This window comes from Aphelocoma coerulescens, chromosome 9 (genome assembly GCF_041296385.1).
Source record: "Aphelocoma coerulescens isolate FSJ_1873_10779 chromosome 9, UR_Acoe_1.0, whole genome shotgun sequence".
NCBI lineage: Eukaryota > Metazoa > Chordata > Aves > Passeriformes > Corvidae > Aphelocoma > Aphelocoma coerulescens.
In genome coordinates, this window is record NC_091023.1 from 26,623,254 (window position 1) to 26,637,607 (window position 14,354).

Below are 14,354 nucleotides of genomic sequence, written 5' to 3' on the forward strand. Positions count from 1 at the left end.
AAATGAGTTTAGGATAAGGAATACACTTCTTGGCACTGCCAAGAAGTGAGGTGTTTCCAATTCAGGTCAGTGAGTAGACAGGTGACATTCATTTCAGCATTCCCTCGGGTTTCAGGTTTTCTTCCCAAGGCGCCTGATACGACTTCCCAAGGGTGACATCAGTAAAAGTGTGACAGTTCCTCAAAACATTCAGAAGAGGTTACTGAGGCCTGCCTGGTTCTCTGAACAGAACTGACCCCTTTCAAGCCCCCAGCCTTGAAAGGGATGGTGAAGCATGTTGGACAGAGCTCGCAGCAGGCAGACCTGCATGCTGGGGCAGCCCCTTGGCTGCTCTCCAGCCCACCAGGAGCATCTGCTGTGGAAGGTGATAGCCAGCGAGCAAAAGCTACGCTTGGGAAGCAACTTTTCTGTCGCTAGAGTTCTCCCTAAAAACTATTTCCACTTCAAACACAAATTAAAATGCAAGTGTCACGGGACTGATGAGTTTAGAGCGAACTCAGCACAACTCGAGGGGGCTCTGCCCGCGGCCGCGCCTCGCCGGCCCTCTGCTGTCGGGACGGGCACTCGGCTCCGTCGTGCCGCAGCCGGACCCAAGGGATGTGGCAATCCCAGGAAGCCATGGAAGTGATCTCGCAGTGTTATGGGGATTCCTCGGCACCGACACCAGGCGAGCCACCGATACCACTGGCTGCACCTCAGCATGCTCTTTCCGTTTGAAAAGTAAGTGAAGACTTACTCCGTTGTGGAACCCACGTGCTAGTAAGACACTGCAAATTCTGACAGAGAGCACAGGTAAAGTAGCACACACCTGTTCTGCCGAAGGGAATCCAAACCTGGTTGGGTTTGCATAAGACGGTTTTCTCTCTTTTATTCTCCGAGGTGTATGTGCAGATTCCTTGGAGAGGTTCGACAGCTCCCAGTCCTGCGGGAGAGATTAGGAACAGATGTGTGACAAGCGTGTGACACAGGTGTAAGGAATCCACGGGCAGGCGTTCCAGGTGCAGAAAGGTGGTGTCCGAACAAACAGTCACGTCGGGTTTGGTAACGTGTGTCACCCCCAGTCCAGCTCCCAGCTCCTGACAGAAGCAGCAGCTCCGGGGCTGGGCGGGCGTGGAGCGCCAGGACGGCTAGACCAGGACTCGGGGTCGAGCAGCGGCTCGGGGCACGGCCAGCACCACGGAGCACCACGGAGCACCGCAGCCCGGGCGCCTCCAGCTGCCCCGTGAGAGCCGCCCTGACTCCTCTCCCGGCCGCGGGTCCCGGGCGGTGCGGCCGGCACAGCACCCGCAGCCCCGGCGAGGCGGGCACGGGGAACGGAGGAGCCGCAGCTGCCGCCCGGCAGAGCAGCGCGGCGGGGAGGCCCCGGCCCGGGGCGGGTCCCGGACGGAGCGGCCGGGCCGGGCCGGGCCGGGCCGGGCCAGGGGCGGAGCCGCCGCCGCGCTCGGTCCCGGCGTCCCCCGCGCCCACAGCGTCGCCCTGGAGACGGCGGCGCAGCGGGCCGGGCATGGAGGGGCCGGGCACGGAGGGCCCGGGCGGCGCCGCGGAGCCCAGCGGAGGGGCGGACGATGTGGCGGGCGGGCCCCACCAGCCCCGGCCCCTCGAGGAGGGCACAGGCCACCCGGCAGAGGCACCCCCGGCCGGCTCGCAGCCGCCCCCCGCGGGCCTGCCCACCCTCCTGGCCTACAGACCCGAGTCCTCACAGGCAAACGTACACCACGAGGTCAGTTGGGGATGGGCGCTCCCGGCCGCTTCATTCACACGGTTCCATGTAGACAACATGGAACCAACGCCCTTTGCCGAGCCCGCAAAGGAGCCCCTTGATGACAGGTTTTTCTTCTGCGAGGTTGTTGAGACGGCGCTTGCTGTGCACACCTGGGCAGCAAGCGGCTGTGCAGCCTCTCCCCACTGCTGCATCCTCTGTTGAGAATTTCCCAGCAGACTTTTTTGGCCTCTGTCTAAATCAGATACAAAATGTATATAAACAGGTACAGTCACAGAATACAAGCAGGGCACAGAGTTCCCTGTAACCCTTAGCAAAGTCACCAAAGAGGTAATCCGAAGCACGAGGTGGGGAGCAAGGGAATTTTGCTTCAGGATATCCAGTACCCATCCTCAAAACACACCCTGCGGCCAACCTGGTTTGCATCTGGTCAGATGTGACCAGCTCTGTATCACCAAATCTGCTGGTGCTTCCTCAGAAACTCCCACAACTGCCGACAGTAGGAGCTTTTTCTCTCTGTAACACATTCAAATTCTCAGCTACAGTGTTCTGTGCTCTCAGCTTTCCAAGGAAGGAGCAGGGCTCATGAATACCACAGTCATTCCCTTTCTTTGGGGGCATTTATTGATTTATTTACAACAGATCTGCTTTTCTTTTTGGTGGTTTCCTGAGCTTAATGTTTTGAGTTAAATTGTTCCAAGATATCCCAGACATGGATCTGTTCTGAGTGCCCTTAGGTGCTTTGTCACATTTGTTGCATTTTGAGCAGAGCCCTCTTTCTTCATACTAACCTGGGGATTTGGGGGCTGGTACCCCACGTCCTTCCTCCCTGCTCTCCCCACCATCACTGCAGGCAGAGGAGGATGCTGAGCCAACATGCGAGTACTGTGGCAACCTGCTGAGGCCGTTCCCCTTCTCCGAGGATGTCCCCTTCTCCGAGGACAAGGAAGACGTAAGCTGGCAGGAAGGATGAGCAGGGGTTTGCTGTGGAACGGCCACGCTCACGGCTCTGCTCTCTCGCCTTCTAGAGATTCTGCTGTGAGCACAGCCGAGACCTCTATGAGTTCCTCATGAAGGAGAAGAGGCTGGAGGATGCCAGCAGCCTTCCCAGAGCTGTCAGCACCCATGAATCCCTTGGCTCTGAAGCCAACCAGCTGCTGTCACAGGAGCAAGAGAATCAGAGGTACTGGGAGAACTGGGGATCAGGTCTGTGTAATGAACAGAGAGCTCTGAGGGGAAAAGGAGTATTAAGAAACTGCAGGGAGAGGGAGGAAAGAAGAAAAACCTTTGCTTTAGGCACCAGAAGTTCAGATTCTCTCTGGTCCCTCCTGGCTCCTCTGTTGACAGGCTACACAAGGAGGTGGCGAGGCACATGCTGAGTGAAATGTTAATTCCAGTACTGACAGACAAACTATGTAGAGACAGGTAGAGCCAAAAACACCCACAGCTGTGGGAAGGGACAGTATTTGGGTGTAGCTTTAACCTCTGGCACTGAAACAAATATGGAATTTGTATTCCTGTTTTGCTCCATAAACTGTGACGTGTTTGGATTACAGTTTGCAGAGTGACCCACAAGAACTCTGCAAGTTCTCAGGCTGTTTAGCAGGAGACCCAAAGCTTGTGCAAGAGTCTAAGCCTCGGGGGAAAGCCACAGGGAAAAGGAAAAGTAAACCAGTACACCTGGAAGTAAACTGTTGGTCTCCTTGAAAATCCTTTGCAGTCTGAGGGTGCAAGTGCCTCCTACTATGTACAGACCATACCCAACCACTGTCCCAGTGTCATTTATAGGAAGCTACACAAGAATAGTGAAAATATTCTTGAAGATGAGCTGTTTTCTTGATCTTGTGGGCATCTGTCCTTCTCTTTCACATAAAATCCTAATCCAAACCCCATTACAATATTCTGCTCTCCTGCCAGCTGAGCTGATGCCACTGGAATGGCAGTCTGTTCACTGGAATCTGTGTGGGCACAATTCCTTTCTGCTGAGATATGAGTATTTTGGTGACACTCTGCTGCCTGTTACTTGGAATTGTGAACAGAGAGAAAAATGGATTCAGAAAGTTGTGTTCCTAAGGCAGGGATATCCACCACTTGCAGCTTTCCAAACACTATATATGAAATGTCTATCAGGAACACCTCTATTTTCCAGGCAGCAGAAGAGACACCTGGCCGGAGAGTTGGCTGACCAGTCTTTCAAGCTGAGTGCCACTGAAGGTGAGTTGGTATTTCCTTATGGATCTATTTGTCCATTTATCTCAACAATGCATTCAGTGGAATTGCTGGTTTCTAACTGAGCAGGAGGATTTTATACAGCAACATATTCGTTCATTGTCAGATATGCAAGCTCATTAAATTAGATACAGATACAGCCATATTAAATCATCCCTCACAGATGAGCACAGGAGCGGGCACATCCCCTTTGCACAGAGAGGCTGTTTGTCATGATTTTCAGTACGCATATGTGAAGTTTCCAGCTGAGACACACAGAACCTGACCTGAGAGGACAAGCTGGCAAAGCCAAGCCGTTGGGAAGTAGGAACTGCCAGAATGAGGGTCACCCATATTTTGCCTGATCAGGTGGATACTCCACCAGTTCCTAGCCCAGGCTGTGGATGACTGAGCAGCCTTTGGGTCTAGCTGTAGAGGAGGAGTTTTGACAGGTGAACCAGATTTACAATATGGGCATGTTTTCACAGAGGATGGCAGGGCACTGAGGCTTCTGTGGCATCTCAAATGGTCAGTTCCAGTGTGTGGAGCCAAAATGTTATCCCAAAAAGTTGCTCTTTACACAGATGTGCGTATATACATAACTGAAAAAAAAAATCTATCTTTTGTCATAATCCTGTGCTCTGAAATAGCTGAGCACTTTGGACTGTCCTTGTTAGAAAATACCCCGAGACAGACTGTCAGGATGGAGTGTTAATGCCAGGAATTCCCACTCCCACAGTTATAGCAGAGGTATTGGGCAGCCCCGCGGTGGGCACTGCCAACCCTCCCCGCTGCACAGAAGCCCTCCCTCTGCTCTCCAGGTTCACAGCAAGCTGGATCCGTTGCGTACGAGCTTTCCAGGGAACCCACATCTCCCAAAGGCGGGACACCAGTGCCTGTTGGGAGAGCAGCCGAGCCCGAGCCCGAGCCCGAGCCGGAGCCGGAGCCGGAGCCCCGGCCCGAGCCCGAGTCCGAGGCCGAGAAAGAGCCCGAGCCGGAGGCTGAGTCCCGGCCCGAGGAGGAGCCCGAGCCCGAGGCTGAGTCCCGGCCCGAGGAGGAGTCCGAGGCCGAGAAAGAGCCCGAGCCCGAGGCTGAGTCCCGGCCCGAGGAGGAGCCCGAGGCCGAGAAAGAGCCCGAGGCTGAGTCCCGGCCCGAGGAGGAGCCGGAGCCGGAGCCCCGGCCCGAGGAGCAGCCCGGCTCCGAGAAAGAGCCCGAGCGCAACCAGGAGCCTGTGTCCCGCGGCGTCATCGGCTACGATTTCGGTCTCCTGGGGAAGAAGGCAAGTATCTGCGGCCGACGGGACGGGAATACCTTGGATGTGTCAGTGCTCCGAGCGGTCGGAGCCTGGCACTGCCCATTTTCACAGGGCAGCTGTGCCAGACTGGACTCAGATACCTATTTTATCCTTCCAATCTTAGGTGGGGAAGGGTAAATTGGTGCAGAAGTACTACAGACATGGAAAGAAATTCCTTACCATGCTCCCAGATGGAACCTCGCAGTTATTGTATCCTTTATGGGGATCACTTGCAGTAGTCCAGGGCTGTTAATAATTTTAAGTGTGTCCCAGTCCATATCAACAATCTGGCTCATCACTCCCACTCGCTCTGTCTGAGGAGCAGCACCAGTGAAACTTGACACAGCTCCTGAGCTGAGGTTTCAAAGAGCAGCCAGCAGCTCCAATGAGGGACAAGCACTAGCCCAAGGGAGCAGCACACCTTTAACAGCACTCTGGGCAATATATCAGTTTTCACACCCCTAAGTAGTACCCTGAAATATTTAGCACGTAATAACAGACCAACCAAGCAAAGCAGGGGGTTACAAACACCTTACCTGGTGGCAGCTATCCATCTGGAAACCTGGCCATCATCGTTACACGAGAGAGAGACCAGCTGATTTGCATAGTACAGGAAGACGAGCTGAGGACATCCAAAATCCGAGCACTGTTTCAGTCTGATGGCAGGAGCACATGCTACTACCTGAACGGAGATGAGTGGTGTGTTCAGCAGCTTTGCTCTCTCCTCTGTGCATTGACATTTTGAAGGCCATAAAGGGTATTTTTAATAGCATCCAAAAATAGACAAATTCAGCAGCTCTTGGGCCCTGCTTCAGGTGCCCCCAGAGCAGCAAGGCAACCCAGCTGTGCCTTGAGAGGTGGGGGACAGACCCTGCCCCTGCTGTGCCTCTGTCCCATCCCTCAGGGGAATGAGAGACATTCCGCCACAGAAGCTACAGGGTTCAGAGCTTCCATTTCCCTTTTAGGATAAATATGAGTATCCAGGGTGGGCAATATTTGGACCAAGCAGGCAACAGGGTTAGAAGGTGGATGTGGCCAAACTTGTCACCAGGACCCCATGTCCCACTGAGCCCCATTTTCATCTCCTTGAACCGCTACGTGGGAGTCAGGATCCTGGCCCAGGACAAGATCTTCGTCTCCTTCCTCGCCATGGGGCGACAGGCAAAACTCAACATGGGAACCCAAGTGCAGGTATTTTTCCTGTGCCGAACCACTCCCCACAGTGGGAGGGGAGCAGCCAGGGAAGTTCCCATCTGTGCTTACCCCGTGGTGAATGCTCCCTATGTTGCCCCATGCTCCTTCCCCAAAAAGCAAGGCATAGAGGTGCGTGTATTTTAGCCACTCCCATGGAGATGGGGCTCTTGCCAGCCCCAGCTCTCTGCAAGAGAGCTGCTAGGTGTGGGACTCCACTCCCAGGCAGGTCCCTAGCTAAATCCCCAGGGGTCACTCTGGCTCTGCCACAGGGAGAAGAGCTAGAATCCATGTGTGGCAGCTCCTTTCCTCCACAGGCTCCTGTCACAGGGGGCAGGTTTGTCTGCTGGGAGACAGAAGCCCTGTCCCAGGCTCTGGTGGCTCTGCTAACATGGTGCCTCTGTTCTGCAGGCCAGCGCTGCCAGCCAGCCGCCTCCTCCAACCTGGCTGGGCGAGGATGAGCTTCTGCTGCTCGCCTTCCGGGTGAGGATCCTGCACCTCTTTGACAGGATGCGGGGATGCCTCAACTTCCCTTCCAGTGAGCAGTGGAACAAAATGCAGCCTCCTACATACCTCAAGACCCAGGCTGTGAAGATCCTGGAGCTCTGCATGGCTGCTGACATAAGTGACGAGCTGCGCAGCTCCATCAGGGCAATAGTAAATGCACAGCAGCTCTGACCAGCGTGTGTGTGGTGTAAGGCAAAATGCACCAGAGACACTCCCTGATGCTGTGGCACCTGCACGTGCTCAGCAAGGTTTCACCTCTGGCCCTGAGCAAAGGGCGGTCCAGGGCCGATCCGCACATCCCCAAATGGGTCTTGCTCAGGGCAGGCAGTACCAGCCTGCGCTGGTGACACCTTGGTCATGGAGGCACGAGAGGGCTTTGCTAGGGCAGAGTAAATCCCATGCTCCACACCAGTGCACTGTTCTGAGCAGCCTTCCTTCCAACTTCAGCCCTGGCCGAGTAGTCACTTCAGCCCTTGGGTAAGGCACAAGGTAAAAGCAAAGAGTACAGCCGAGCCAGGGCCTGGGACAGGTACACAGGCAGGTGCTTGCTCAAGTCACCCACACAGGTACTGCTCTGCCACTCCTAACAAGGTGGCACTAGCAGGATACCCCAAGTGTTCCTGGTGCCTGCATCCATGGCAGCTCAGCTGGCTGGAGGTACAAGACAAGGTGGTTCCCTGTGCAGAGAGCAACAAATGCCCTCAGAGTGCCCGGAGCAATCACCTATGCTTGGCTCCAGGGAGCACCAGCTGCAGCGTGGGACGGACTCTGGTTCAAGCACTGCAAACACAGAGGTGTCAGTGGGTGTTCAGAGGCCCATGGTGCTGCAGTCGGCAGTGAGGAACCTCCCAGGCTCTCAGAGCTGCCTTTGAAACTTGGGGTTCACCTGGCCAGTTTCCCCCAGGGAGGCCACACCTGAACTGTGGCAGCTGCCTGAAGGACAAGGCCAAGCTCCATGTACCCCCTCCCAGCATGGGAGGCTCTCAGGGGCTTACACATGACAAATACAAGCTCATTAACTTTAGAAAGTTGGCTTTTTATGCAGTTTTTCAATTGCAGTTCCAAGAATGTTCATCAGTGACAAACAAGGTACTTCACACAGGAAATGGGAACTCTTTATTTCAATTAATGTTCTTGGGTTCAATTCAGGCCAGCAGGAAGGCCCAGCTCATCTCTCAAATGGCCAAGGAAAAACTGCTGGAGCTGGCCCACATGATTAAAGAGTAGCTGATCTTAATTTTCACTGAAGTCACCAAATGATGTAACTATTCCGCATATAATTTTCCTTATATAATTCAGTATATAATGCACTGTTCGACTCTGCCATAAATTTTGAGAAATATACAAACCTGTTTTAACCACATCAGAGAGATTTGATAGACAGCTATCAATTACTCAACAGCTTAGGACAATATCAGACACTCCTATAGCTTCATTTTAAACTACAAAAAGAACATAAATTCATATAAAATACAACAGATTAAACAAACTTCTCTTTTTCCAAGGAAAAATTAGGTATCAACTCAATCTGCCATTGTGTGAAACATGAATATAAAATAAGTTACCATTAGTAATGCCTGCATTGCTGATCTATGAACTGGTCGAATGAAGTCTTAAAAAAACTATACAGTATTATTGCACTCGTGGCTGTGCAGTGTGGACCGGCCAGCACTGAAACAAGGCTCATTGAGTGTTTGTCCAGGAGGCACAACGTGGCTGCAAGAGAGGCATCCAGCCTGCACCAACAGCATCTGTCTTCAGTGCAGGCCTTCATGGGTCTGTGCCACGTGGCCTGGGAACCACCACCCAACGCCTGCAGAGAGACACCGGGGTTACAGTTGGCAACACCCCACACCACAGCAGCACATCTGCACTGAGCCAGGGACACCCACACCGAGCCTACTGCACACCTGCACTGAGCTAGCCCCAAGATGGGGAATTGTAAGCTAGGTGTTTTGAAAGCCACAGGTGACACAGGAACATGGAAGTGGTTTGCCATAAAATACCTACAGGATCTGAACCCAGTGCTACAAAAAGCTGTGGAGCTTTTGCAGAGGGGCAGGGCAGTACAGCAACAGGAGCACGACAGTATTCTGTTCTCCAGGATTATGGAAGGAACAGGACAGCATTCTGTTCCCCAAGGTTGTGCAATTCAGTTGGGTTAAAAGCCAGGGAGACCTTAATCCCTTGCACAGAGGCTGTTCTAAGGTACGTAACAGCGCATTTCTGATCTCTGCACCACATGCTTCACTGACATTAGGCCTTCTGCATGCAGTAACACACCTTCTCCTGCCTCGTGGAATGCCAGCTTCCTGCTCTGAGGAGGCAGAATGAGCTACATCCCAAAGCCTCCCACCCAAACAGCCTCTGTGACACCACACATGGCAGTTTAACATCATGGGAGCTGGTTCTCCAGAAAAACATTTAACTGAACAAATACACAATCCTAAAATCCAGTCTCCAGTGTGCCTGTCTCACCTGGGTAAACGCACTGGTGACTGGGGGAGACTTACGAGAAGTTTCAGTGCTGATCAATGGGGCTATGATCGATGATGGGGCATTGACTCCATGTGCACATTGAGCTTCATCTCGTTATCAAGGATCTGTACAAGCTGCTGCATGGAAGGGAGGTGGCCAGACTCCAGCTTAGACCACACTGGGACATCTAGCGCAGAACACACAGAGGGGAGAAAAGCACCGTTACACTGGGAGCATCAGAAAACAGGCAGAGCTGGTGTAAACATGGAATTGAGAAGCTCTAGGAAGCTGTGTGAGTTGGTACTGATCTGTGTTGAGGAAAACATGTGAACCAACAATGCTTCCAACCTCTGGCTATGCTGAACCCCAGCCCAAATAGGAGAGCAGAGTGTCTAATGCTTCCATTCAGAAGTGTAACATATGGATGGAGAGATGCAAAATATCTATTGATGTTCCTCTCAACCTGAAAAATCAGTACTGTTGTCCACCGGCACTGATAATCCAGTAATAGTAACAGATTCTTTAGGATTCCAAGGCTAAAGCATGCTGCAGAACAAACAAGGGAAAGCACCTAATTGGAGAGTACATGCCCCTGTAGCTGATGGTTTCTTATTTAATGCACATCACACACAAAGAAAGAACATAACACAGTTACTCCAAAGGACCAAATATCCCTCTAGTTTTTACAGAGCTATTGTAGAATATCTGACATCTGTATAAATTACTTTGCAAGATTTCTATGATTTTCATCATTTATTGTGATAGACAACCTGTGAAGATCCAAATGGATGGCAATTTTCACATAGCACGTTTGGGACACAAATTTCTTGACCCCATCCCTCATTCTCCCCACCCCACAGCTCTCATATGTGTGCATGTAAAACCCCTCAAACAAAGTCTCAGCTCACCATTCAAAGTGATTTCAAAAGCCCCAGTGGACATGCACTGGTTCTCAATCATGTTGCTCAGGAAGAAGACCATCATGCAGGCGTACACCTGGAAGGGAACAGAGATCCACACAGACCTCAGCCATGTCTGCCACACCTGCTGTTCACTCTCAGTGAGCACTGGATGTTCATGGGTATCTCTGAACTCCCTCTGTGATTGCTTAAGCAATGTTCCCATCTACAGACACCTCCCTTTCCTCCTTTTACACAGACTGTGCACCTTGCCTTCCCCAGGAAAGCACCAAACCAGCTCTGAACCCATCTGACTCCCACACCTCTGGACCCAGCAGAGCCAGCTGCAAGGGGGCTGGCACTGTGACATGGGAACACAGCTGTTCCCAGACACAGCCTGTCACTGTCACAGCAAGCTCCAGATCAGAGCTAAGGGCCCAGCCACAAACAGCACAGCAAGGCCAGTCACGTGTGCATGGGAACCACCGACCCTCCTGCATGCCTCCGAGCTCTTCATCTGGAATTTTCTCTGCGCATGGGTGACTCAGGAGGAAAGGATAGCATCTTCAGCAGTGCAGCTCCTCCCTCACTGCCAGCACCTCTCTAATTTCCTTTCCCTGTTCACAGGCACACTCACACAGGTCACTGCAACACCACAGAACCTGGCACGTGGACAGTAGCTACGCACCGCAGCCAGCCCAGCCAGGCACAGAGTTGGCCCATTTAATTCAACTGGAATTATTACAGCTTCTGGGCATTCAAACTGGCCAGTGAAAGACCCAGGGCACTGGGCAGCTCAGCATGAATGTCTGTAAATTACTTTAGTTTAGTGGAATGAATCTGGAATAAGGTTACTCTAAATCAGAGTACAACACCCTGAATCTGCTGGCATCATCAGTACTAACTCATGGGGATATTCTCCCACAATGTCATGTCAGTCTGCTCTGCAAAAACACCCACAACATTTCAACTTCATTTTTCTAACCCCCATCTAATTGCTGCCTAATCTATCAGGAGTCTGATGGAAGCATCAACTGCAAAACAGTTATGAGACAACAAAGAAGGGAAGCCGTAATTTTAACATCAACAACACTGGCTTGAAATGCTACTCTTGAGCCCTAAAAAATAGAAAACTCTTTTATCATCTTTGTCAGCACGTTAACCTCAGCTGCCCCTCTGCAGCAGCAGCAGCTTGTGAAGAGATCACCAAACCACACCTGGGTTTGTCAAAAGCATAAAGCACAACTGATAAGAATTATTCTACTGTAAGGCTGTAGTGTATGAAAGGTAAATCAGTCAGAACTGCGGGACTCACAGAACACCCTCATGAAGTAACTCTGAAGCTGCTTTTTCAGACTAAAAGAAGTACGTCCCTTACCTTGTTTTCTTGGCCCCACTGCCAGATGCTTGGAGCTTGCATGCCAAAGAAAGCAAACGGGTCCTTGCCAACGATGATTAAGCCAATTAATACTAGTTTGAAGACAGACAGGAAGGATGCTATGTGCCTGTTGGAGACAACACACACCAGTGATTGAAAGGTTCAGTTCCTACTTCACCATACACAACTGTAATTCACCTCACTAGGAGAGTTTTGACAGTGTACAATCAAATGTTTCAAAGAAGTAAAAAACTTTCCAAGAGGGTTTATCTCACTGTGGAAAAACTCCAAACCAAATCAAACCAACAAAACAAAAAAGCAACACACATTAACAACACCCCCAATAAGGCCCTGCTTTTGCACAGCACCCCAGAAAGACACCTTCTTGTATACCACAGACAGATTCTTTTGTTCCTCAGCAGACCTCAAATGGGACTTTGCTTTCAACTTATATATGCCTGAACTGGATAACAGATTCCATTTCTAAAGAAGTTGTTCCATGTTACAGAGACACATTTAAGTGATGGGCACCACTTCTTGTGGAGCATTTCCCAGTGATGCAGAACTCCCCACAGCCAGCCCACACCAAGGCACTGCACCCTGCAGCCACCCACCACTGCAACCCTGCCAGAAATTGGGCCAACGAGTGTTCCAGGAGCCACCCAGTAACTATGGCATCACTCTCCAGCGTGGGCACACTGCTTTAAGTAACAGGAATAACACTATTTTGACTTTTTCTGAATTTCTTTGGATTTTCCCCCCACAGCTGCAGCAAAAGCCACCCTGGCAGCCTCTGTCCTGAGGTGAGCTCTCCCTGATTCAGATGTTAAAAATGAACTTTCCCTTCCTCTGTCTCCTTAACCCATTACAGGGATTTGTCACTAAGTGCATTAGCCTGAGCAACAAATTGAATTTATGTCCAGATACAGCACAAAGAAAAGCTGGGAAAATTCACTGTGACAAAAAAGAGTTACACAATATATTTTAGGTCGGATATGACAGGCCTCATCATACAGATATCCAGATAGTGATGCTTGTACGGAAAAATACGGCAGCTACCTAGAAGGCAGAAAATCACGTTTGTGTGTAATCTCAACAGAAAATCCCCTTAAGTTTGTATTTTCAGCATTATTTCAGTGTAAATGCATCTGTTTACCACTGGAAAGCAGACAGCACACAGTATGAGGTGACATGCTCACCTATAGATAGGTTGAGGAAGGTAGTTCTCCCCTTCGATTCGGATGTCTGGGTACCGCTGGCTGATGACCCGCATGTACTCCTCAAACACCCGCCTGTAGCCTCAGGAGACACTGAACACAGACAGGATTGTCACCACAGCTCGAGGGCTGCATGGTAAAGTCGCTGCTGAGCAGCCCTCACTCTGTTCATAACCCCTTCAAGTTAAAATAGAACTAAAATTTTTTATGGCACAGAGAAAAATTGATCTGCAGTGAAATTACACATCACAAACCCGAAGAGGTAAGCCCTGGGTGTGACATGGGTTTGCCCCACATCCCAGCACAGACACAGAGCTCTGGAAACACCCACGGTGCATCAAATCACTCCCTTTCCCTGGAAAAATCTATTAAATTAGGATTAATGTAGGAAGTCGGTGGAAGCAACCCCTTCCTCTCTGCCAAAAAAAAAAAAAAAAAAAAATCTTCACACAGAGCCGTCCTCTCCAGGACTGCCCAAACAGGTAATGTTGCTCCCAGCCACCCCTGTGTCAGCACGACACGGGAACTGCAGGAGTTAAATATTCCTGAGCCGTCCTCTGCGTCGCCTCTCAGCAGCCGCCTCTATAAAAACTGCGGTAAACCGCCAAAGACCTCAAACCCAGCATTTTCCCCTGAGCACTTCTGCAGTGCCTCGTAGAGTCACAGGGCCCAGCCCTGCCCACCCCGAGGGCCGGGAATCGTGGCGACAAGCGCTCCGGGCCTGCTGAGTTTTCTTCTCCCCGAGCCAAACAGGCTCCGTGCGCCAGGGCTGCCTCAGCCCTGCTGACACCATCGGCAACACCCCCGGAATGGTGCAAAGGTACCCGAGCGGCCCGACTCCAACACGGGCACTGCACCAAAAACAAACACGAAATTACAGCCATTGCTAAGGCATCGATTCCTCCCAAACGTTAGTTCCGCACCAGCACAACGCCACACACGGCATTAACGGGCCCGAAAAGCGCGGTTTTATGGTGGGTGGCCGTAAAGTGGGCCCCACTGAGAGAGCCGCCGCCCGCAGGCCGGTGCCACCTCCCACGCCTCAACAGGGCCGGGCGCCCCGACAGGTCGCCCGGGGGGGGCGGCCCCGGCGGTGGCCCCTCCACGGACGACAAGAGCGAGCGAGGCCGCCGCAGCGCTGAGGGAAAGGAAGAAAAACGAACGAGGGAAGGAGAGGCGAAGGCCCAGCGGACGCCGCCATTTTGGCCGTCGCCATCTTGGCGGGCGCCCCTCACCAGATCTGGAACTTGAGCAGCGGCCCGGTGGCGTAGGCCATGCGCAGCTTCTTCGCCGGCAGCCCGCCCTGCTCCGCCGCCGCGGCGCCGCCGCCGCCCGGTGCCGCCGCCAGCCCCGCCAGCAGCAACAGCAGCAGCAGCCGCCGCAGTCCCGCCGCTCGCATCTCGCCGCCGCAGCCGCCGCCGCTGAGGCACCGCGCGCGCGCCGCCGCGCCAAGGTCACGCGC

The 14,354-nt window shown here is 52.3% G+C and overlaps 2 protein-coding genes across 2 annotated transcripts; one reads left to right on the plus strand and one right to left on the minus strand.

Moving 5' to 3' along the window:
* The first annotated feature begins 1,504 nt into the window (after window positions 1–1,504).
* ERICH6 (glutamate rich 6) lies at window positions 1,505–7,526 on the plus strand. Its single transcript, XM_069024752.1, has 9 exons — window positions 1,505–1,720; window positions 2,574–2,672; window positions 2,749–2,903; window positions 3,870–3,934; window positions 4,750–5,207; window positions 5,347–5,432; window positions 5,769–5,921; window positions 6,188–6,413; window positions 6,825–7,526. The coding sequence occupies exons 1-9, from the start codon at window positions 1,505–1,507 to the stop codon at window positions 7,089–7,091; spliced, it is 1,725 nt and encodes a 574-aa protein (XP_068880853.1). The 3' UTR covers window positions 7,092–7,526.
* Window positions 7,527–7,935: 409 nt separating this feature from the next.
* SELENOT (selenoprotein T) lies at window positions 7,936–14,331 on the minus strand. Its single transcript, XM_069024753.1, has 6 exons — window positions 14,128–14,331; window positions 12,875–12,985; window positions 11,676–11,802; window positions 10,307–10,394; window positions 9,434–9,585; window positions 7,936–8,733 (listed from the first exon to the last, which is right to left on the minus strand). The coding sequence occupies exons 1-5, from the start codon at window positions 14,289–14,291 to the stop codon at window positions 9,461–9,463; spliced, it is 615 nt and encodes a 204-aa protein (XP_068880854.1). The 5' UTR covers window positions 14,292–14,331; the 3' UTR covers window positions 7,936–8,733; window positions 9,434–9,460.
* Window positions 14,332–14,354: the final 23 nt, after the last annotated feature.

What these genes read in the sequence shown, in the direction of transcription:
- ERICH6 (XM_069024752.1), top strand. Translation starts at nt 1,505, where the DNA reads ATGGAGGGGCCGGGCACGGAGGGCCCGGGCGGCGCCGCGGAGCCCAGC. An exon ending in CAGGAGCAAGAGAATCAGAG is followed by an intron (nt 2,904 to 3,869) that starts GTACTGGGAGAA and finishes TCTATTTTCCAG; the next exon opens with GCAGCAGAAGAGACACCTGG. An exon ending in ACATGGGAACCCAAGTGCAG is followed by an intron (nt 6,414 to 6,824) that starts GTATTTTTCCTG and finishes TCTGTTCTGCAG; the next exon opens with GCCAGCGCTGCCAGCCAGCC.